This window comes from Pagrus major, chromosome 1 (genome assembly GCF_040436345.1).
Source record: "Pagrus major chromosome 1, Pma_NU_1.0".
Lineage (NCBI taxonomy): Eukaryota > Metazoa > Chordata > Actinopteri > Spariformes > Sparidae > Pagrus > Pagrus major.
Window position 1 is genome coordinate 3,964,207 of NC_133215.1, and position 22,066 is coordinate 3,986,272.

At 43.5% G+C, this 22,066-nt stretch overlaps 1 protein-coding gene across 1 annotated transcript; it reads left to right on the forward strand.

Annotated features, from left to right (window-relative positions):
• The first annotated feature begins 2,436 nt into the window (after nt 1–2,436).
• On the forward strand, nt 2,437–22,040 carry LOC141001207 (NLR family CARD domain-containing protein 3-like). Its single transcript, XM_073472214.1, has 6 exons — nt 2,437–2,669; nt 4,129–5,917; nt 6,226–6,405; nt 7,642–7,815; nt 15,205–15,378; nt 21,812–22,040. Coding segments are annotated over exons 1-6 (2,547 nt in total). The 5' UTR covers nt 2,437–2,668.
• The last annotated feature ends 26 nt before the right edge of the window (nt 22,041–22,066 follow it).

Below are 22,066 nucleotides of genomic sequence, written 5' to 3' on the forward strand. Positions count from 1 at the left end.
TTCCGTTTATCTTAGATTTGGTTTTCCTCCTTCGGGAGCGTTTTGTGTTGTTTATCTAGCCTTTTTGTTTTCCTCCTTGTGAGAGTTTTAACTTCTAGTCTAGTCTTCTGTTTTCCTTGTTTTTAGTGTTATTGTCCTTCCCTTTTTATGTGTGTTTTCCCTCCTTTTGGAAGTTTTATTCTTCCCCGATTTTCTAGCCAGGCTTCAAAGAGATAGTCAGAGTTTCATAGCTTATTCATTTGTCACTCTTCAAAGAAAAAGCCGAATTCAATAAAGTGTGCTTAAAGTGATATCCACTGCATCTGAGTCCTCATTTTCGTCCAGGCCTGACAGTCATTTGCCAAAAATAATGTCCTTCTCAGTTTCCAGGATCTTCAGAACAAATATGACTTGGGAACAAACGATTTTTACAGATATCTTCAAGTAAGAAACAGCTTTACCTCAAAATGCAAAACCTCCAATTTCTCACAGACTGACATTGCATTTTATGAAATACTGAAATCAGCGTACACTTTATTGACCCGAAAAATGATTTCCAGAATATATAATGCTCTTTTTACCACAGACAAATGTAAAACACTGTATATAAAACAGAAATGGGAAAAGGAGGCAGCTATTGCTATTTCTGAGGAACATTGGGGAGAAATTTGGACATTTCAGTGGTCTTCAACTAATTCCTTATTTTGGCGAGAGCACTGTTGGAAGAATGTCGTAAGATACTTCAAGACCCCTGTCGAGGGTAAATATGCAAATACGCCAATATGCTGGAGACAGTGTGGCTCAGATGAAGCCAACCATTACCACATATTTTGGGCCTGTCCCAAACTGAATACATATTGGAAAGAGGTTCATAGGACTCTAACCCCTGTATTTGGAATTGATATACCATTTACTTTTGAAGGTATTTATTTGGGAAATGTCAATAATTTGAAACTGAGAAGTGATAAAAAACTGCTGCAGGCCCTTCTGGCGGCAAGCAAGAAAAATATTACTAAAAAGTGGCTAACTTCAGCTCCACCTTCTTTGAATGGTTGGATTGACATTATTTTTGAAATCTTTAAAATGGAAAAGTTAACCTACATAATAAATATAAGAAAAAACTAATTTTATTGTATTTGGAATAAATGGATTAATTATATTACCCCAACGAGAGCAGAATTTTTATGACTTCTCTGAATTGTTTAAATGTTTTCTAAAGTATAAGGCCTTTTTTTTTTTTTTTTTTTTTCTTTCCTTACTGTAGGCTCCCCATTAGTGTAAATAGTTTGGAGTGTCAGATTCTCTATGTTCTGGCTCTTAGTTCATAGTTGTTGTTTTTTTATCTTTTGTTTTTGTATATATGGGCTGGTGAGTGAAGGGAACTGGCTTAAAGTTTTTTGGGGAAAGAAGTTAAACAGAAAATAATGGTAATAGAGACGATGTTGAAGTGAGTAAAAAAAAAAAAGAGAAAAGAATCTTGTATCTGTATTTGTATTATGTGTATAACTGCTCACATTTGCTCTTTCCAAATAAAAATAAAATATAAGAAAAAAAAAAAGTAAAATGTATTTTCTACCTAAATCTAACAGACTTTTCACGGCTCATGTTCCTCTTACTATCTGTGGCAGCTGTCAGTCTCCTAAAAAGCTGTAATCTGATCTAAGAGGACAAATAGAAACTTTGAAAGCTCCTTTTCATCAACAGTAGCAGTAGTTTGTGTGTTTAGAGCTTCTTAAATGACTTTGTCATCAGAGAATTTCTCAAAGATTCATGAGATATCAATACAAACATGTTGGTGTTTGCAGAGTTCAGTCCAACAGACAGAGAGCAGAGTCTCCAGTATCCAGCTGTCTGTCTATGAAGAGTGACTGGTCCAACGATCCTCCTCTATACTTCAGTAATGAACCTGGACCATCAGACTCAGAGTAAGACACCTGATACTGACTCATTTATGTGACTTTTTCAGTTCCCTCTCACAATGACGTGTTTTGTTCATGTTGTGTTTGTATATTTCAACAACAATGTATTTGCTAACTAACTTTAACAAACCTTTTGGGACTCATGACAGAGAGATCATTCGTCCCATCGTCCTCTTAGTGCTGTCAGTCACGTAAAAAGCTGTAATCTGATCAAAGAGGACAAATAGAAATGGTTAAACTTCTTATTTATGGACAGGAGGAGTTTGCTCCCTCTATGAATTTGTAATTAGACTTTTTTTTAAAAAGTAATCTCATAGTTAAAGTCATGTCACAGTTAAAGTCATGTCATCGTGGTCGACCTCAGTTATTGAGAACACTTTTAACTCCAGGTTCAAACTGACTAAACAGAAGAGTTGAAATAACACAAGCAGCCATTTTTATTCCAGACTGAAGCTGAATTCATCAGAAAAGTAAAGACAGTTTTACTGTCCTCTGTCAGCTGATCTGAGCTTCAACAGTGTCGACCAAATCTTGATATTTTTAGAAACAATCAACAACTGGTTTCAGTCCTAAAGAAATGTCTTCACAGAGAGAAGAAGAGGAGGCATGTTTCTGTGGAGGAGCAGCCGTCCTGCTGTGTTTCCTGTCAGGACGTCCTGAAGGATCCAGTCTCTACCAGCTGTGGACACTGGTTCTGCAGACAGTGTATCACATCATACTGGGACCAGTCTGCTTCACCAGGACACTCCTCCTGTCCCCAGTGTGGAGAAAGTAAGACTATATATCTGTCTGCTGATGTCTTCATGTCTGAACACACTACTTGTTGTTTTAATACATTTGTTATGTCACACATTAACCAATCAGAGAGCTGTTTGTTCTCTGTATGCAGAGATGGAGATGGAGAAGTGTCAGACAGCAGCTTGAGACAAAACAGCACTTTAAACAACAGTCCACATTAGCTTTCCTGCTAACATCTCCTCCTCCTCTAACTTACAAACACACACCTCGTCCTGCAGATCCACTTGTTGAACAAGCCACCGAACAAACATCCAGTGAGGAAAAGTGCACTGCTAACATCTATTTTCAGGCTGCAGCAGATGCTAATTAGCTGCTCAGTGTCGGCACATTAAACAGCTTAAAATGTAACCTGCTTCATTACAATACGTTCATTTAGCTGACGTTTTTATCCAAAGAGACTGAAAATAACTGACTGAACCATGTGGATACAACATGAGTAGATCACATTCATCAATTATGCTAAAATGGTTCAAGAGCTACAACTAGGAGCAATAAGAGATCAAGAGAGAGATTGTTTTTATGGACCAAGGTGCCGTCTGAACAGGAGAGTTTCAGTCTGAACGGGAGAGTTTCAGTCTGAAGTTGTGTCGAGTTTCTTCTGTTCTGATGTCACTGGGGAGTTTGTGTCACTATTGTGGATCCAGGACATCAGACAGTCTGGATCTAGTTGAGCAGTAGCTGGTCCTCCCTTGTAGTGAGGGAATAACAAGCAGTCAGCAGCAGCAGAGTGTAGTGGACGGGCTGAGGTGCAGGTGGTGGTCATTTACAGGGGCCAACCTGAGATGTTGTCCCTCAAGCAAAGGAGTTGAGTTCAAGAAACAGTGCTGTGCATAGAGGTGAGCCCAACTAAATCTAGTTGGTACCGCCCCACCTCCGGCACCAGCACCTGTTCCTTCCCCCATGAGAGGAGACACTCCCTGTCCTGAGGACCAGTCTGGGATGCCAGGAATCAGCACACCTGCCTTCTTTTGCATGAGACTGGCACACACCCGACCCCAATGCCCGTCCCTGCTGGTAGTCAGCCCACAGGGTGGCGTCTCCATGTAGTCAAAGGCCAGACACCAGATATCCACCAGCGACCTCCACTCCCAGGTTGAGCTCCAGAAAGGTGCCCTGATGTCTCTTTCCTGGTTCAGGTGCTGCAGCACCTTTGTGGCTGATTCATATAGGCTCTTTGAATCACTGTCAGTCCGGCTCCTCCTCTGGGGCTAATTAGCTTTGCGAGACCCTGCCAGGGGCTAATGCCCCCGACAACAGAGCTCCGAGGATCACAGGGACACACAAACCTCTCCACGACGTTAAGGTGGAGAGAAAGACAAAGAAAACAACAAACATGTTCTTATACTGATGTTTTTTACTTGTAATGAAAAGACCATTGACTGCTGATTGTCACATTGTATTTTTTGTCTCCCACTTTTGTCTCTTTTTTCAGTGAATGTTGGTCTGCAGGAGGTTTTCCATGAACATAAGATCAGTCTGAGGAGGAGATGTGAACGTGTGACTGAAGGAAGTGATGAAACAGGAAGTGGAACCCTCCTTAACAAGATCTACACTGAGCTCTACATCACAGAGGGACAGAGTGAAGAGGTTAATACCCAACATGAGGTGAGGCAGCTGGAGACAGTTTCCAAGAAGGAGACCTTCAGTGAAACTCCAATCAGGTGCTGCGACATCTTTAAAGCCTCACCTGACCAACAGAGACCCATCAGAGTGGTTCTGACCAACGGCGTTGCTGGCGTTGGAAAAACCTTCTCAGTGCTGAAGTTCACTCTGGACTGGGCAGAGGGCTCCGAAAACCAAGATGTCAGTCTGCTGGTTGTGCTCTCGTTCAGGGAGCTGAACCTGATCAGAGATGAGCAGTACAGTCTTCTCAGGCTGCTCCATGTTTTCCATCCAACATTACAGAAGGTGACAGCAGAGAAGCTCGCTGTCTGTAAACTTCTGTTCATCTTTGACGGCCTGGATGAAAGCAGACTTTCACTGGATTTCAAGAACCATGAGGTCGTGTCTGATGTCACACACGAGTCATCAGTCAGCGCGCTGCTGACAAACGTCATCGAGGGGAAGCTGCTTCCCTCGGCTCTCGTCTGGATAACTTCCCGACCTGCAGCAGCCAATCGGATCCCTCCTTCACGTGTTGACAGGGTAACAGAAGTACGAGGCTTCACTGACGTCCAGAAGGAGGAGTACTTCAGGAGGAGGGTCAGTGATGAAGATCTGTCCAGCAGAGTCATCTCACACATCAAGAGCTCCAGGAGCCTCCACATCATGTGTCTGATCCCAGTCTTCTGCTGGATCACTGCTACAGTTCTGGAGCACATGTTGACTACAGGCCAGAGAGGAGAGCTGCCCAAGACCCTGACTGACATGTACTCACACTTCCTGCTGGTCCAGACAAAGAGGAAGAAGCAGAAGTACGATGAGGGACGTGAGACGAGTCCACAGGAGCTGACGGAGGCTGACAGGGAAGTTCTTCTGAAGCTGGGGAGGCTGGCGTTTGAACATCTGGAGACAGGAAACATCATGTTCTACCAAGAAGACCTGGAGCGGTGTGGTCTTAATGTCACAGAGGCCTCGGTGTACTCAGGAGTTTGTACAGAGATCTTCAGAAGAGAGAGTGTGATCTTCCAGAAAACAGTCTACTGCTTTGTTCATCTGAGCGTTCAGGAGTTTCTGGCTGCAGTCTACATGTCCCACTGTTACACCAACAGGAACACAGAGGTCCTGAAGGACTTCCTGGGAGGACAGAGTCCCTCAACCCTGGATGACTTCCTGAAGAGAGCCATGCAGAAATCCCTCGAAAGTAAGAATGGTCACCTGGACCTGTTTGTCCGCTTCCTTCATGGACTCTCTCTGACGTCCAACCAGAGACTCTTAGCAGGCCTGCTGGGTCAGACAGACAACAGGCCAGAAATCATCCAGAGAGCCATCAACAACCTGAAGGAGATGAGGAGTGATAAGATCTCTCCTGACAGAAGCATCAACATCTTCCACTGTCTGATGGAGATGAACGACCACTCAGTCCATCAGGAGATCCAAGAGTTCCTGAAGTCAGAGAACAGATCAGAGAAGAAACTCTCTGTGATCCACTGCTCAGCTCTGGCCTACATGCTGCTGATGTCAGAGGAGGTTCTGGATGAGTTGGACACAGATAAATACAACACATCACGGGCAGGAAAACAGAGACTGATTCCAGCTGTGAGGAACTGTAGAAAGGCTCGGTAAGTCCAGATGTGATGAACATTAAAAATCCTGGTAAAGCTGAAGCCTTCAGTATTAAAGACAAACACTTTACACACATGCGTTATATAAAACCTCAACACGATACATGTTTTCCTCAACAAGTATGAAACCTGCTGATTGAATCAATGATCGTCACCAAGCTCAGAGATGAAATGACATGTAGTCGTCTACTTTCCAAAACATTTCCTTCAGCCAGGTGAACTTTGTGATGCAACATGTATGAATCTGTTTTCACAATAAAGTCTCACATTTTATTGTTTTAATGTTCTTTTATCTGTAATCACAGATTTATTCTCTGTCGACTCTCAGAGAGTCACTGTGAAGTCGTGGCCTCAGCTCTGAAGTCCAACCCCTCCCATCTGACAGAACTGGACCTGAGTCACAACTACGAGCTGCTGCAGGGTTCAGGAGAGAAGCTTCTCTGTGCTGGACTGGAGAGTCCAAACTGTCGACTGGAGGTTCTGAGGTCAGTTCATGTGTTTCTGTGTAGATCTATAACATTTAAATCAGAACAGAAGTTTTACATTTCCTTCAGTTCACTTGTTTTCTGGGTTTGTCTGAGCTCAAATCACAACAACTCAGTTTAAAGTTTGACAGTCTGAACAGTTTGACTGCAGATTATATATTTATATCACACACACACACACACACACACACACACACACACACACACACACACACAGATACAGAGATTTAAATCTCTGAAAAGAAAGTGTTGAATGTTTGAAAAAAGGATGTTGGATGATGTTTAAGTCACGTTGGACAGAAGACACCTCCTCTCATGTATTTATGTGCTCTTCATTGGATAACAGTGTCTCTTTATTTCAATGTTAAAGGATTATTACGTACCTTCTTCATGTATTCTTACTGTAGTTAAGTGCACTTAAAATGAATCACATGACAACTATGTCCCAATGAATTATAATAATATATAATTATTAAAAAATATACAATAATAAAATTGTTGTTCTCACATGTTTAAATCCATTTGAATATTTACTTTAAACCGGTTAATACTTTGAAAACATTGATTTGCACTTTTCCTTCTTGCTTCTGAAAGTAAAAACACAAACGTCGTGTTTTCTTCTGTCAGACAACAACAAACTTGTGTGTTTGTTCCAAACCTTTCTGATGATATGTGACGTCTGTACTGACTGAAACACTTCAGCTCAGGATGACTTTTATCTGAAAGCTCCTGTTGCTGAGAGAGTTGATCTTTGAGTCTCGTTCCCGACCCGTCAAATACTGACGCTTTGGGACGGCGGCCGACCCGACCTACAATCCCAAAGCGTCAGTATTTGACGAGTTGGAACGAGACTGAAAGTTCAACTATCTTAATAACAGGAGCTTTAAATAGCAGAATCAAATGTTACATCAGTTTCTGTGGGTTTTTATTTGGCTGCACAACATGAGTTTGTACAGATGGAGCCTCTGGTGGAGCTGCAGAGTTTAAGAGGTGACATCACTACGTCTTTATTGAAGCAGCAGCACGTTGTCATTAATATTAATGAGAGCTCTGTTTCACTTTGTGTGTTTGACAGTGTTGAACCTGCATCCTGTTGGGTTCAGGTGTTTGGAGCTTCATTTTCTAAACGTCTACATCCTGAACCTTCTTCAGCTCTGAACAGATTATTAGACACTGAATGATTTCAAGCAGGAACATTAAAGTCTTTTAAACTGACATCATTTATTCTTTATTCAGATTGTGGGGCTGCAGTTTGTCAGAGATCAGCTGTGCTTCTCTGGCCTCAGCTCTGAAGTCCAACCCCTCCCATCTGAGAGAGCTGGAGCTGAGTAACAACAAGCTGCAGGATTCAGGAGTAAAGCTTCTCTCTGCTGGACTGGAGAGTCCAAACTGTCGACTGGAGGTTCTGGGGTCAGTTCATGTGTTTCTGTGTATCTATAAAATGTCATTAATTTACATGTTTTGCTCTCTCTCTCTCTCTTGCTCGACCACACACTCTCCACACACAGCACACGTGTGGTTGTTTATCTCAACAAGGAAACTAGCTTTACTTGAGAAAGGCTGCAGGCAGCGAGACAGAAGACTGCTGAAAGGTAGAAAGTGAAATGTTACTTCAGAGCGTGGAGGACGAGACGACTCTGGCTGTTCCCACTGACCAATCAGTGGTCTGCAGTGTGTTAGCTCCACCTTTTAGCGTGGGATCAGTGCATCAGTGAAGCTAAACGTGTTCATAGCTGTTTCAGACAGCCAAAGGTGGAGCCAAGAGCTGCTGGAGGCTCAACAATGGTTTAAATATGGAGGTAACTTCTCACATGTTCTCTCCTGGAAGACATTGGTAGTGTTTCACTTAGTTCATATTTCAAAGTGACAGAAATAGTTGTGTAACAAATGAAAAAGAGCTGAGAGAGAAGTTGAAACCTGGGCTCTGTCTCACCTGCACTCAGCTCACCAATCACAGAGTGAGGAAGGTGTTAATGTTTGTTTGTCACTTTTGTAAAGTGACAGAAATTGTTGGACACAGACCCCCTAATCTGACATCAGAAAGGTGTGGCCCTCCGCAGAGATTTAAATCTCTGAAAAGAAAGTGTTGAATCTTTGAAAAAAGGAGGTTGGATGATGTTGAAGTCACGTTGGACAAAAGACACATGAGTGTGATGTAATCTCTGATTCAACACACTGCACGTGTTGAATGTGTGAAACTCTGAAGACAAACTTTAATAACATGAAAATATTACACTGCTGATGAATTATAAGTGCGACACAATTATCTCACACATACTGTTGTTGTTCTCACATGTTTAAATCCATTTGAATATTTTTTTTTTTTGAACAATGTTTTTTATTAATTTTCAATAAGAGCCTACAAAACACATTGACACATACCACACAAGTTGCACAATGAAATGCAGGCGAACTTGACTGCATACACATACATACAAAAATAAAATAAAAAATAAAGATAAACACGCACACAAACATACATAACTACGTAAAATAATAACAATAATAAATAAAATAAAAAAATAAAAATGTCACACTCGATATCCCTACAGATAGATATAATCTACTGTTGTCTGAGAAAGTCCATTAAGGGTGTCCACACCTCTTCAAATTCCTGTGCTTTACCCCTGATTACATAGGTTAGTTTTTCTAATGTAACATACATTGCCATCTCTCTAATCCAAGATTGTGTAGACGATACTTCAGTCTCTCTCCAAGATAAAGCAACCATCCTCCTGGCCTGCAGGAGGCCAAAGTTGATCAGAGTCTTACACTTAGAGTTGACAGAAAAGCAATCTGGGTATATCCCTAAAATACAAAGTTTTGCTACGCAGGGTATCCGAATACCTGTGATTTTACTTAGAGTTTGAACAACCATTTTCCAAAAAGCTACCAGTTTAGGACACTCCCATACACAATGGATCAAAGTACCTTTCTCAGTTGAACATTTCACACAAGTATCTGGAGTGCCAGGGGACCATTTATTAAGTTTCTCAGGGGTTATGTATGTCCTCATTAACCACTTGTGTTGTAGAAGTTTCATGCGAGTATTAATGGTCTGTGTTTGAGCTTTTATACAAGCTGTCGCCCACTCAGCTTCTTCAATATCTTCCTTAATATCTAAACTCCATGCCCTCCTTTTGTCATGACTAGATTCCTCATCATGTGAGACAAGTACTGTATATAATATAGAAATTTGGCGTTTCCCATTCATGTGTTTCAACACAATATCCTCAAGGCAGGACAGCGGCGGTTCTTGTGTATCCTGATGACACTTTGATGAAATGAAGTGCTTCAATTGTAAGTATTTAAAAAAGTGTTTTTTTGGAATTGAATATTTTAAACAAAGGTCGTTAAATGTTAGTAAAGTGCCCTGAACATATAAGTCTCCAATTTTTTTCACCCCCCTGTCGGCCCAAACCTGAAAACCACCATCTGCCCGGCCAGGAGTGAACTGCGCATTACTCCAAATAGGTGAAAATTGAGAGATGGGAGGTGTATCACCAACATGTCTATGAGCTTTGAACCATATATCAATAGAGTTTTTAAGGAAGGGATTTGTAGTTTTTTTCTTTAAAGTTTTAAAATCTGCTGAGTATAAATATAGGCTTAGTGGCAGCTTAGATATTGATGCTTGCTCAATATGAACCCATGCTGGAGGGGAATGTGTGACAAAATAAAACATGACACTGCGCAGCTGAGCGGCCCAGTAATACCACTGTAAACTGGGCATCTGTAATCCACCCCTATCATATGGCAAATACAATAATCTGAGTCTTAATCTAGGTTTTCGGTTGTTCCAGATAAACCTACAGAATGCATTATTAATTTCTTTAAAAAAGGATTTTGGCAGTGGCATTGGAAGTGATTGAAACAAATATAAGAATTTCGGTAAGATAGTCATCTTAATTATGTTGATCCGGCCAATCAATGATATTGGCATTGTTGTCCATTTTTCAAGTAAATCTTGTACCTCTCTCATCAACGGGTCATAGTTTGCTTGAACAACTGTATTAATTTGGGGGGTAATCTTAATTCCAAGATAGGTAAAGCCTTCTTTCGCATTAGAAAAAGGTGTAGTTATAACTGGATTAGTTCTTTCATCTTTATTCAGGAAAAGTATAGAAGATTTTGCATTATTGATACTGTATCCAGAGAACTGACCGAATCTATTAATTAGGTGTAATAATGTCTGGACACTGTTTGATAAGTTTGACAGAAAGAGAATCACATCATCTGCATATAACGATATCCTATGTTCATGATCACCGATTGTTATTCCTGACAAATTGGCTTCGGCTCTAATGGACATGGCTAAAGGCTCAATGGCCAAAATGAACAATAGTGGGGAGAGAGGACAGCCCTGACGAGTTGACCTCTCTAGGGTTAACGGGCTTGATAAGTTGTTATTCGTCATTACTCGTGCTGTAGGGTTGGTATATAATAATTCTATCCATTTCAAAAACTTTCCCCCAAGTCCATATCTTGGTAACAAATTGAACAAATAAGGCCACTCAATTCTATCAAACGCTTGTCTAGCATCTAGAGATAACAGCGCTGTATCCCTGGTATTATTTTTAGAGTGGATTATGTTGAGAACCCTTCTTATGTTATGAAATCCCTGACGAGTCTGTACGAACCCATTCTGATCACTGTGCACCAAAAAAGGGATATGTGGATCTAGCCTTTTAGCCAGAACTTTACACAATATTTTGATGTCTACTCCCATAAGACTAATAGGCCTGTATGAGGAACAATCAGTCGGTATTTTCCCAGGTTTCAAAATAAGGATTATTGTAGCGAGTCTTAAAGTTGGTGGTAATATACCATTATTAAATGACTCGTTAAACATATCCAAAAGTGGGGTCAACAACTGCTTCTGGAAGGTTTTATAGAACTCTATTGGTAGGCCATCAGGCCCTGGAGCTTTGCCTGAGTTAATATTTTTAGTGGCCTGCAATATCTCTTCCATTGTTATGTCCTTATCCAGGTCCTCTTTAACCTCTTCTGAGAGCGTTTTAAACTGGAGCTGATTAAGAAAAGTATCTCTATAGGCGGGCGTGGGGGAGCATTCTGACCTGTACAGTGATTGATAAAATTCCTTAAATGTATTATTAATATCTTGAAGATCGTTTGATATCTCCCCTGATTGAGTAGTTATGCCATTAATGGCTCTTTCAGATTGTATTTTTTTAATTCTCCAGGCTAACAGTTTGCCAGCCTTTTCCCCCTGGTCATAAAAGGCTTGGTTCAACCAGAGTAAGCTTTTTGCTGCTTTATCAGATGTTGATTTATTGTATTCCGTTCTTAAAATTAGTAACCGTTTTTGTTTTTCAGGATCATCTTTATTATTTATATCCATTTCCAAAGATTTTATTTGCTTCTCTAATTCATTAAGGTCTGCTTTTTGTTTCTTATTTTTAGTACTAATAAAACTAATTATTTGCCCTCTAATATACGCCTTGAAGGCTTCCCATCTTATGCATGCGTTAGTTTGGTTAGTGTTAGTCTGAAAATAGACGTCAATCTTATCTTCTAAATATTTAATAAATTCAGGATTTTTAAGCCACCTCACTTGTAGACGCCAATTAGGGGGAGACTGTTGAAGTTTCTCCAATTGAACAGACATGGAAATGGGGGAGTGATCGCTAATGACTATACAGTCATACCAACAATTCTTAATTTTGGATACAAGTTCTTGTGATACTAAAAAATAGTCAATGCGAGACCTGGACTTATGTATTCCTGAATAGCATGAGTATTCCAATTTATCTGGGTTAAGTTTTCTCCAGATTTCAGATAGGTTTAAGTCCGTGATATATTGTAAAATTGTTTTTCTAGATTGTTTTTTGTGGGGATCACTTTTTGTAGAGCGGTCTACCGACGGGTTCAAAGTGCAATTGAAATCCCCACCAATAATGTTTAGACCATACAATGAAGACAAGGTTAAGAAAAAATTATCAAAAAATTTAGGGTTGTCCTCATTAGGACCATATATGCTGACCAAATTCAATGCGAGAGACATGATCCTACCCTGGGCGATTACAAACCTCCCTTGGGGGTCCTGGATTGTATTAGTAAGTTGAAAAGGAGTTGTTTTGTGGATAAGAATTAGTACCCCCCTAGCGCAATTGTTATATGTGGCATGTATAACTTGACCAGGCCACCTACGTTGTACTTGTTTAATTTCAGTAACTGTTATATGAATTTCCTGAAGAAAAATTATTTTAGAATGAAGGTTTTTAAGTCTATTCATTACCTGTTTCAATTTAGTTAGCTTATTGAGTCCCCTGACATTCCAGCTTGTAAACCTTAAATCAGACAGTTTTGAACTTTCCATGTTGTTACAACTAGTACAGTGAGATACATGACCATGTTGAGTGTGACAAAAAACAAAGGAATAGAATAAATGAAAACAATAACAACTGAACTAGACATATAAAAACACTTAACCTTTGAAATCCCGCCCCCCCTCCCCTTACTTAAACTAAACGATGTAAGGGCAAGAACCAATCCACACTAATGAGGAGTGGTTTAACTGTAGGCGCTTCCCTCAGACAGCCCACATATTCCCCCCCCAGCTCTGCATCTCGAACATTCAAATACTTACTGTCCTAGAATAATAAATATGAAGCATAATATTATAAACGCTTCTTGGTTTGACTGCCTCAGCAGCCTGAATCAAATAGACGAGTGCATCAGCCTATAGTAGGTGCATAAAATAAAGTGTCCACCAAATATGGTAGTAGTAGCTCTGCAAATAATTAAAATAAATTAGAAAATACAAAATGTATATAAAAAATAACTTAACAGAACCTGTAATAAGCTACAGTGCACCTATATTGTCCATATCAGTCCTTTTGTAGTTACCTATACTCCTCGGCGTTTAGAAGTTTGGGGAAAAGTTCTCAGCTTCTTCTGGTGTGGAGAAATGGATTATCTTCCCATTATGTAGAGCCCTCATTTTGCAAGGACGTAGGGTGAATCCCCGAAAAGTTCCAGCTTCAATGAACTTTTTCCTCACTGCATTAAATGGGCTCCGTGCTTTCATGGTTTCCGCTGATACATCTTGGGCAAAGAAGATTTTGTGACCTTCGTGAATGAGCGAGCGTTGTTTGGATGTGTTGAAGACAAACTCACGGTCTTGGAATCGTAGGAAGCGAATGATTACAGCTCTGTTCTGATCCGGTCTTGGTCTTGCCAGAGTGCGGTGCGCTCTTTCCAAGGTGAGCGACTTGGCGCCGTCGAGTCCCAACCACACCGGCAACATGTGCTGGATGTAATCAATCATGGGCTGGGTCTTTTCAGCGTTTTCGGGGAGCCCTACCAGCCTTAAGTTCTTCCTCCGGGCACGATTTTCCAGATCTTCCGTCTTGGACTCCAAATAGGCGATGCGTTTTTCGGCGTCAGTCATCTCCGTTTTCACACTCTGCAGGCCGTCTTCGGTGTCTCCTATGCGCCCTTCGGCCTCCGCGAGCCGCTTAGCATTGGCGGTGATATCTTGTTGGAGGTCCGCAAAACTCTTTTGCACAGCATCGACAGAGCTACTCATCACAGCTATGCGTCTCTCCACGTTATCGAGTTTTGCCCCGAAGCCATCAAGGGTGCTTATCTTGCTGTTAATCGCGGTGACAGTAGTGCGGAGTGACTGTAGCTCTTTTAGCACCTCAGCTAGCTCACTCCGTGGGCTGCTCGGCACGTCAGCAACATCGGCTACCGGAGTAGCTTTGGGTTTCTGAGAGCCACGGGATCTGGAGCTGCTCTCACAGTCTTTAAGCGTCGTTTGTTTAGACATCTTTTAGAAGTAATTAGAAGCGTTAATAACCAGGACTTTGCAAACTTTTAGCAGAGCTGAGAGGAGACCCCACTCTAAGCTGCCATCTTGGTCCGCGGCTCCACCCTTGTCTCCCATTTGAATATTTACTTTAAACCGGTTAATACTTTGAAAACATTATTCAAACTGTTTAAATCTTAGTTTTCATGTCATCAGCTCTGAAGGGGATTTGACCACATAGATTCTGTCCTGATTCACACTGAGCATCTTGTTCTGCTTCATATTTAAAACATATCTAATATAACATCAAACATTCAGCACTGTTTTATTCTCCATCAACCTCTTCATCATTGATTTGCACTTTTCCTTCTTGCTTCTGAAAGTAAAAACACAAACGTTGTGTTTTCTTCTGTCAGACAACAACAGACATGTGTGTTTGTTCCAAACCTTTCTGATGATATGTGACGTCTGTACTGACTGAAAAACTTCAGCTCAGGATGACTTTTATCTTAAAGTTCCTGTTGGTGAGAGAGTTGATCTTTGAGTCTCGTACCCGACCCGTCAAATTCTGACGCTTTGGGACGGTGGCCGACCCGACCTACAATCCCAAAGCATCAGTATTTGACGAGTTGGAACGAGACTGAAAGTTCAACTATCTTAATAACAGGAGCTTTAAATAGCAGAATCAAATGTTACATCAGTTTCTGTGGGTTTTTATTTGGCTGCACAACATGAGTTTGTACAGATGGAGCCTCTGGTGGAGCTGCAGAGTTTAAGAGGTGACATCACTACGTCTTTATTGAAGCAGCAGCACGTTGTCATTAATATTAATGAGAGCTCTGTTTCACTTTGTGTGTTTGACAGTGTTGAACCTGCATCCTGTTGGGTTCAGGTGTTTGGAGCTTCATTTTCTAAACGTCTACATCCTGAACCTTCTTCAGCTCTGAACAGATTATTAAACACTGAATGATTTCAAGCAGGAACATTAAAGTCTTTTAAACTGACATCATTTATTCTTTATTCAGATTGGAGAACTGCAGTTTGTCAGAGATCAGCTGTGCTTCTCTGGCCTCAGCTCTGAAGTCCAACCCCTCCCATCTGAGACAGCTGGACCTGAGGTACAACAAGCTGCAGGATTCAGGAGTGAAGCTTCTCTCTGCTGGACTGGAGAGTCCAAACTGTCGACTGGAGACTCTGAGGTCAGTTCATGTGTTTCTGTGTATCTATAAAATGTCATTAATTTACATGTTTTGCTCTCTCTCTCTCTCTTGCTCGACCACACACTCTCCACACACAGCACACGTGTGGTTGTTTATCTCAACAAGGAAACTAGCTTTACTTGAGAAAGGCTGCAGGCAGCGAGACAGAAGACTGCTGAAAGGTAGAAAGTGAAATGTTACTTCAGAGCGTGGAGGACGAGACGACTCTGGCTGTTCCCACTGACCAATCAGTGGTCTGCAGTGTGTTAGCTCCACCTTTTAGCGTGGGATCAGTGCATCAGTGAAGCTAAACGTGTTCATAGCTGTTTCAGACAGCCAAAGGTGGAGCCAAGAGCTGCTGGAGGCTCAACAATGGTTTAAATATGGAGGTAACTTCTCACATGTTCTCTCCTGGAAGACATTGGTAGTGTTTCACTCAGTTCATATTTCAAAGTGACAGAAATAGTTGTGTAACAAATGAAAAAGAGCTGAGAGAGAAGTTGAAACCTGGGCTCTATCTCACCTGCACTCAGCTCACCAATCACAGAGTGAGGAAGGTGTTAATGTTTGTTTGTCACTTTTGTAAAGTGACAGAAGTTGTTGGACACAGACCCCCTAATCTGACATCAGAAAGGTGTGGCCCCCCGCAGAGATTTAAATCTCTGAAAAGAAAGTGTTGAATCTTTGAAAAAAGGAGGTTGGATGATGTTGAAGTCACGTTGGACAAAAGACACACGAGTGTGATGTAATCTCTGATTCAACACACTGCACGTGTTGAATGTGTGAAACTCTGAAGACAAACTTTAATAACATGAAAATATTACACTGCTGATGAATTATAAGTGCGACACAATTATCTCACACATACTGTTGTTGTTCTCACATGTTTAAATCCATTTGAATATTTACTTTAAACCGGTTAATACTTTAAAAACATTATTCAAACTGTTTAAATCTTAGTTTTCATGTCATCAGCTCTGAAGGGGATTTGACCACATAGATTCTGTCCTGATTCACACTGAGCATCTTGTTCTGCTTCATATTTAAAACATATCTAATATAACATCAAACATTCAGCACTGTTTTATTCTCCATCAACCTCTTCATCATTGATTTGCACTTTTCCTTCTTGCTTCTGAAAGTAAAAACACAAACGTTGTGTTTTCTTCTGTCAGACAACAACAAACGTGTGTTTGTTCCAAACCTTTCTGATGATATGTGACGTCTGTACTGACTGAAACACTTCAGCTCAGGATGACTTTTATCTGAAAGCTCCTGTTGCTGAGAGAGTTGATCTTTGAGTCTCGTTCCCGACCCGTCAAATACTGACGCTTTGGGACGGCGGCCGACCCGACCTACAATCCCAAAGCGTCAGTATTTGACGAGTTGGGACGAGACTGAAAATTCAACTATCTTAATAACAGGAGCTTTAAATAGCAGAATCAAATGTTACATCAGTTTCTGTGGGTTTTTATTTGGCTGCACAACATGAGTTTGTATAGATGGAGCCTCTGGTGGAGCTGCAGAGTTTAAGAGGTGACATCACTACGTCTTTATTGAAGCAGCAGCACGTTGTCATTAATATTAATGAGAGCTCTGTTTCACTTTGTGTGTTTGACAGTGTTGAACCTGCATCCTGTTGGGTTCAGGTGTTTGGAGCTTCATTTTCTAAACGTCTACGTTCTGAACCTTCTTCAGCTCTGAACAGATTATTAAACACTGAATGATTTCAAGCAGGAACATTAAAGTCTTTTAAACTGACATCATTTATTCTTTATTCAGATTGTTCAACTGCAGTTTGTCAGAGATCAGCTGTGCTTCTCTGGCCTCAGCTCTGAAGTCCAACCCCTCCCATCTGAGAGAGCTGGAGCTGACTAACAACAAGCTGCAGGATTCAGGAGTGAAGCTTCTCTCTGCTGGACTGGAGAGTCCAAACTGTCGACTGGAGACTCTGGGGTCAGACACCATTTTTTACTTCTGTGCTCAGATCAATATGATGTGAAAGTTGTGTTGACACTAAACTGCAGACATCAGGCTGATATTATACTGATCCACACTGAGTATCTTAATGCTGAAGTCTGTTTTCTTCTTCTGTGGTTTAGTCCATTGACTGTGGCAGAGCAATGTTGAGCTGCACATTTAAAACCTTCATATAACAACATGAATAATTCACTCTGAACATCCTCAACTATTGATTTTCATCTCAGATTACAAATCATGTTTTTTAAATGATTTTTTAAAGTGATGAGAAAAATACATACTACAATGAAAAGTTAAATAATCTCTATTTTAACTATCAGACAATAACAAATATATTCAGAATCGTCTTTTTACAACATTTTAATGAAGCTTTGTGACGTTATACTGACTGAATATTTAAATTGTGAAGTATCATCATTTATTCTTTATTCAGATTGAGGGACTGCAGTTTGTCAGAGATCAGCTGTGCTTCTCTGGCCTCAGCTCTGAAGTCCAACCCCTCCCATCTGACAGAACTGGACCTGAGTGAAAACAAGCTGCAGGATTCAGGAGTGAAGCTTCTCTGTGCTGGACTGGAGAGTCCAAACTGTCGACTGGAGACTCTGGGGTCAGACACCATTTTTTACTTCTGTGCTCAGATTAATATGATGTGAAAGTTGTGTTGACACTAAACTGCAGACATCAGGCTGATATTATACTGATCCACACTGAGTATCTTAATGCTGAAGTCTGTTTTCTTCTTCTGTGGTTTAGTCCATTGACTGTGGCAGAGCAATGTTGAGCTGCACATTTAAAACCTTCATATAACAACATGAATAATTCACTCTGAACATCCTCAACTATTGATTTTCATCTCAGATTACAAATCATGTTTTTTAAATGATTTTTTAAAGTGATGAGAAAAATACATACTACAATGAAAAGTTAAATAATCTCTATTTTAACTATCAGACAATAACAAATATATTCAGAATCGTCTTTTTACAACATTTTAATGAAGCTTTGTGACGTTTATACTGACTGAATATTTAAATTGTGAAGTTTCATCATTTATTCTTTACTCAGATTGTGGAGCTGCAGTTTGTCAGAGATCAGCTGTGCTTCTCTGGCCTCAGCTCTGAAGTCCAACCCCTCCCATCTGAGAGAGCTGGACCTGAGTGAAAACAAGCTGCAGGATTCAGGAGTGAAGCTTCTCTCTGCTGGACTGGAGAGTCCAAACTGTCGACTGGAGACTCTGGGGTCAGACACCATTTTTTACTTCTGTGCTCAGATCAATATGATGTGAAAGTTGTGTTGACACTAAACTGCAGACATCAGGCTGATATTATACTGATCCACACTGAGTATCTTAATGCTGAAGTCTGTTTTCTTCTTCTGTGGTTTAGTCCATTGACTGTGGCAGAGCAATGTTGAGCTGCACATTTAAAACCTTCATATAACAACATGAATAATTCACTCTGAACATCCTCAACTATTGATTTTCATCTCGGATTACAAATCATGTTTTTTAAAATGTTTTTTAAAGTCCATCCATCCATCCATCCATTATCTGCCGCTTATCCGGGGCCGGGTCGCGGGGGCAGCTGCCTGAGCAGGGACACCCAGACTTCCCTCTCCCCGGACACTTCCTCCAGCTCCTCCGGGAGGATCCCAAGGCGTTCCCAGGCCAGCCGGGCGACATAGTCACTCCAGCGTGTCCTGGGTCTTCCTCGGGGTCTCCTCCTCCCGGTGGGGCATGCCTGGAACACCTCCTGAGGGAGGCGTCCAGGGGGCATCCGATACAGATGCCCGAGCCACCTCAGCTGACTCCTCTCGATGTGGAGGAGCAGCGGTTCTACTCCGAGCTCCTCCCGTGTGACAGAGCTCCTCACCCTATCTCTAAGGGAGCGCCCTGCCACCCTGCGGAGGAAACTCATTTCGGCCGCTTGTATCCGGGATCTTATTCTTTCGGTCATGACCCAAAGTTCATGACCATAGGTGAGGGTAGGAACGTAGACTGACCGGTAAATCGAGAGCTTCGCCTTTCGGCTCAGCTCTCTCTTCACCACGACAGACCGATACAACGACCGCATTGCTGCGGCCGCCGCACCGATCCGCCTGTCAATCTCACGCTCCATCCTTCCCTCACTCGTGAACCAAGACCCCGAGATACTTAAACTCCTCCCCTTGAGGCAGGAACTCTCCCCCAACCTGGAGGGAACAAGCCACCTTTTTCCGGTCGAGAACCATGGCCTCAGACTTGGAGGTGCTGATTCTCATCCCAGCTGCTTCACACTCGACTGCAAACCGCCCCAGGACATGCTGGAGGTCCCGGCTCGAAGGAGCCAACAAGACAACATCATCTGCGAAAAGCAGGGATGAAATCCGGTGGCTCCCGAACCAGATCCCCTCCGGCCTATGACTGCGCCTAGAAATTCTGTCCATAAAAATAATGAACAGAACCGGTGACAAAGGGCAGCCCTGCCGGAGTCCAACATGTACTGGAAACAGGTCTGACTTACTGCCGGCAATGCGAACCAAGCTCCTGCTCCGGTCGTACAGGGACCGTACAGCCCTTAGTAGAGGGCCCTCGACCCCGTACTCCCGAAGCACCCCCCACAGAATGCCACGAGGGACATGGTCGAATGCCTTCTCCAAGTCCACAAAACACATGTGGACTGGTTGGGCAAACTCCCATGAACCCTCCAGCACCCTGCTGAGGGTATAGAGCTGGTCCAGTGTTCCACGGCCAGGACGAAAACCGCATTGTTCCTCCTGAATCCGAGGTTTGACTATCGGCCGAATTCTCCTCTCCAGTACCCTGGAATAGACTTTACCAGGGAGGCTGAGGAGTGTGATCCCCCGGTAGTTGGAACACACCCTCCGGTCCCCCTTTTTGAATAGAGGGACCACCACCCCGGTCTGCCAGTCCAGAGGCACTGTCCCCGACTGCCACGCGATGTTGCAGAGACGTGTCAGCCAAGACAGCCCCACAACATCCAAAGACTTGAGGTACTCAGGGCGGATCTCATCCACCCCCGGTGCTTTGCCACCGGGCAGCTTCCGGACTACCTCGGTGACTTCGGCTTTGGTGATGAATGGATCAACCTCCGAGTCCCCAGCCACTGCTTCCTCTGTGGAAGACGTGTCAGTGGGATTGAGGAGATCCTCGAAGTACTCCTTCCACCGCCCAACGATATCCCCAGTCGAGGTCAACAGCTCCCCGCCTCCACCGTAAACAGTGTTGGCGGGGTGCTGCTTCCCCTTCCTAAGGCGCCGGATGGTTTGCCAGAATTTCCTCGAGGCCGACCGGTAGTCCTTCTCCATGGCCTCCCCGAACTTTTCCCAGACCCGAGTCTTTGCTTCCGCGACCGCCCGTGCTGCAGCACGCTTGGCCTGCCGGTACCCGTCAGCTGCCTCAGGAGTCCCCCGAGCCAGCCAGGCTCGACAGGACTCCTTCTTCAGCTTGACAGCATCCCTTACTGTCGGTGTCCACCACCGAGTTCGGGGATTGCCGCCACGACAGGCACCGGAGACCTGCTCCGAACAGCCGCGTCAACAATGGAGGCGGAGAACAAGGCCCATTCGGACTCAATGTCCCCAGCCTCCCTCGGGATCTGGTCAAAGCTCTCCCAGAGGTGGGAGTTGTAGACCTCCCCGACAGAGGGTTCCACCAGACGTTCCCAGCAGACCCTCACAGTACGTTTGGGTCTGCCAAGTCTGTCCAGCTTCCTCCCCTGCCAGCGAAACCAACTCACCACCAGGTGGTGATCAGTTGACAGCTCAGCCCCTCTCTTTACCCGAGTGTCCAAGACATACGGCCGGAGGTCAGATGACACGACCACAAAGTCGATCATCGACCTCCGGCCTAGGGTGTCCTGGTGCCATGTGCACTGATGAACACCCTTATGCTTGAACATGGTGTTCGTTATGGACAAACTGTGACTGGCACAGAAGTCCAACAACAGAACACCACTCGGGTTCAGATCAGGGAGGCCGTTCCTCCCAATCACACCCCTCCAGGCAACACTGTCGCTGCCTACGTGAGCGTTGAAGTCCCCCAGCAGAACGATGGAGTCCCCAGTTGGAGCACTCTCCAGTACCCCTCCCAGGGACTCCAAGAAGGCCGGGTACTCTGCACTGCCGTTTGGCCCATAGGCCGAAACAACAGTGAGAGACCTATCCCCGACCCGGAGGCGCAGGGAAACGACCCTCTCGTTCACCGGGGAAAACTCCAACACATGGCGGCTGAGCTGGGGAGCTATGAGCAAGCCCACACCAGCTCGCCGCCTCTCACCGCGGGCAACTCCAGAGTAGAAGAGAGTCCAGCCTCTCTCAAGGAGTTGGGTTCCAGAGCCCAGACCGTGCGTGGAGGAGAGCCCGACTATCTCTAGCCGGTAGCGCTCAACCTCCCGCACCAGTTCAGGCTCTTTCCCCCTCAGCGAGGTGACATTCCATGTCCCCATGGCTAGAGTCACCGTCCGGGGATTGGGTCGCCGGGGCACCCGCCCAGGACAGCCACCCAAATCGCACCGCACCGGCCCCTTCTGAACCCTCCTGCGGGTGGTGGGCCTACTGGAGGGCGGGCCCATGTCGCTCCTTCGGGCTGTGCCTGGCCGGGTCCCGTGGGCAAAGACCCGGCCACCAGGCGCTCGCCTGCGAGCCCCAACCCCGGGCCTGGCTCCAGGGTGGGGCCCCGGTGATGCCATTCCGGGCGACATACACTTCC

Excerpts from the sequence above, each read along its gene's own strand:
- LOC141001207 (XM_073472214.1), top strand. Across the intron at positions 6,406-7,641 it reads TGTCGACTGGAGGTTCTGAG|ATTGTGGGGCTGCAGTTTGT; the intron begins GTCAGTTCATGT and ends TTCTTTATTCAG. Across the intron at positions 15,379-21,811 it reads TGTCGACTGGAGACTCTGAG|TCACCGTCCGGGGATTGGGT; the intron begins GTCAGTTCATGT and ends CCATGGCTAGAG.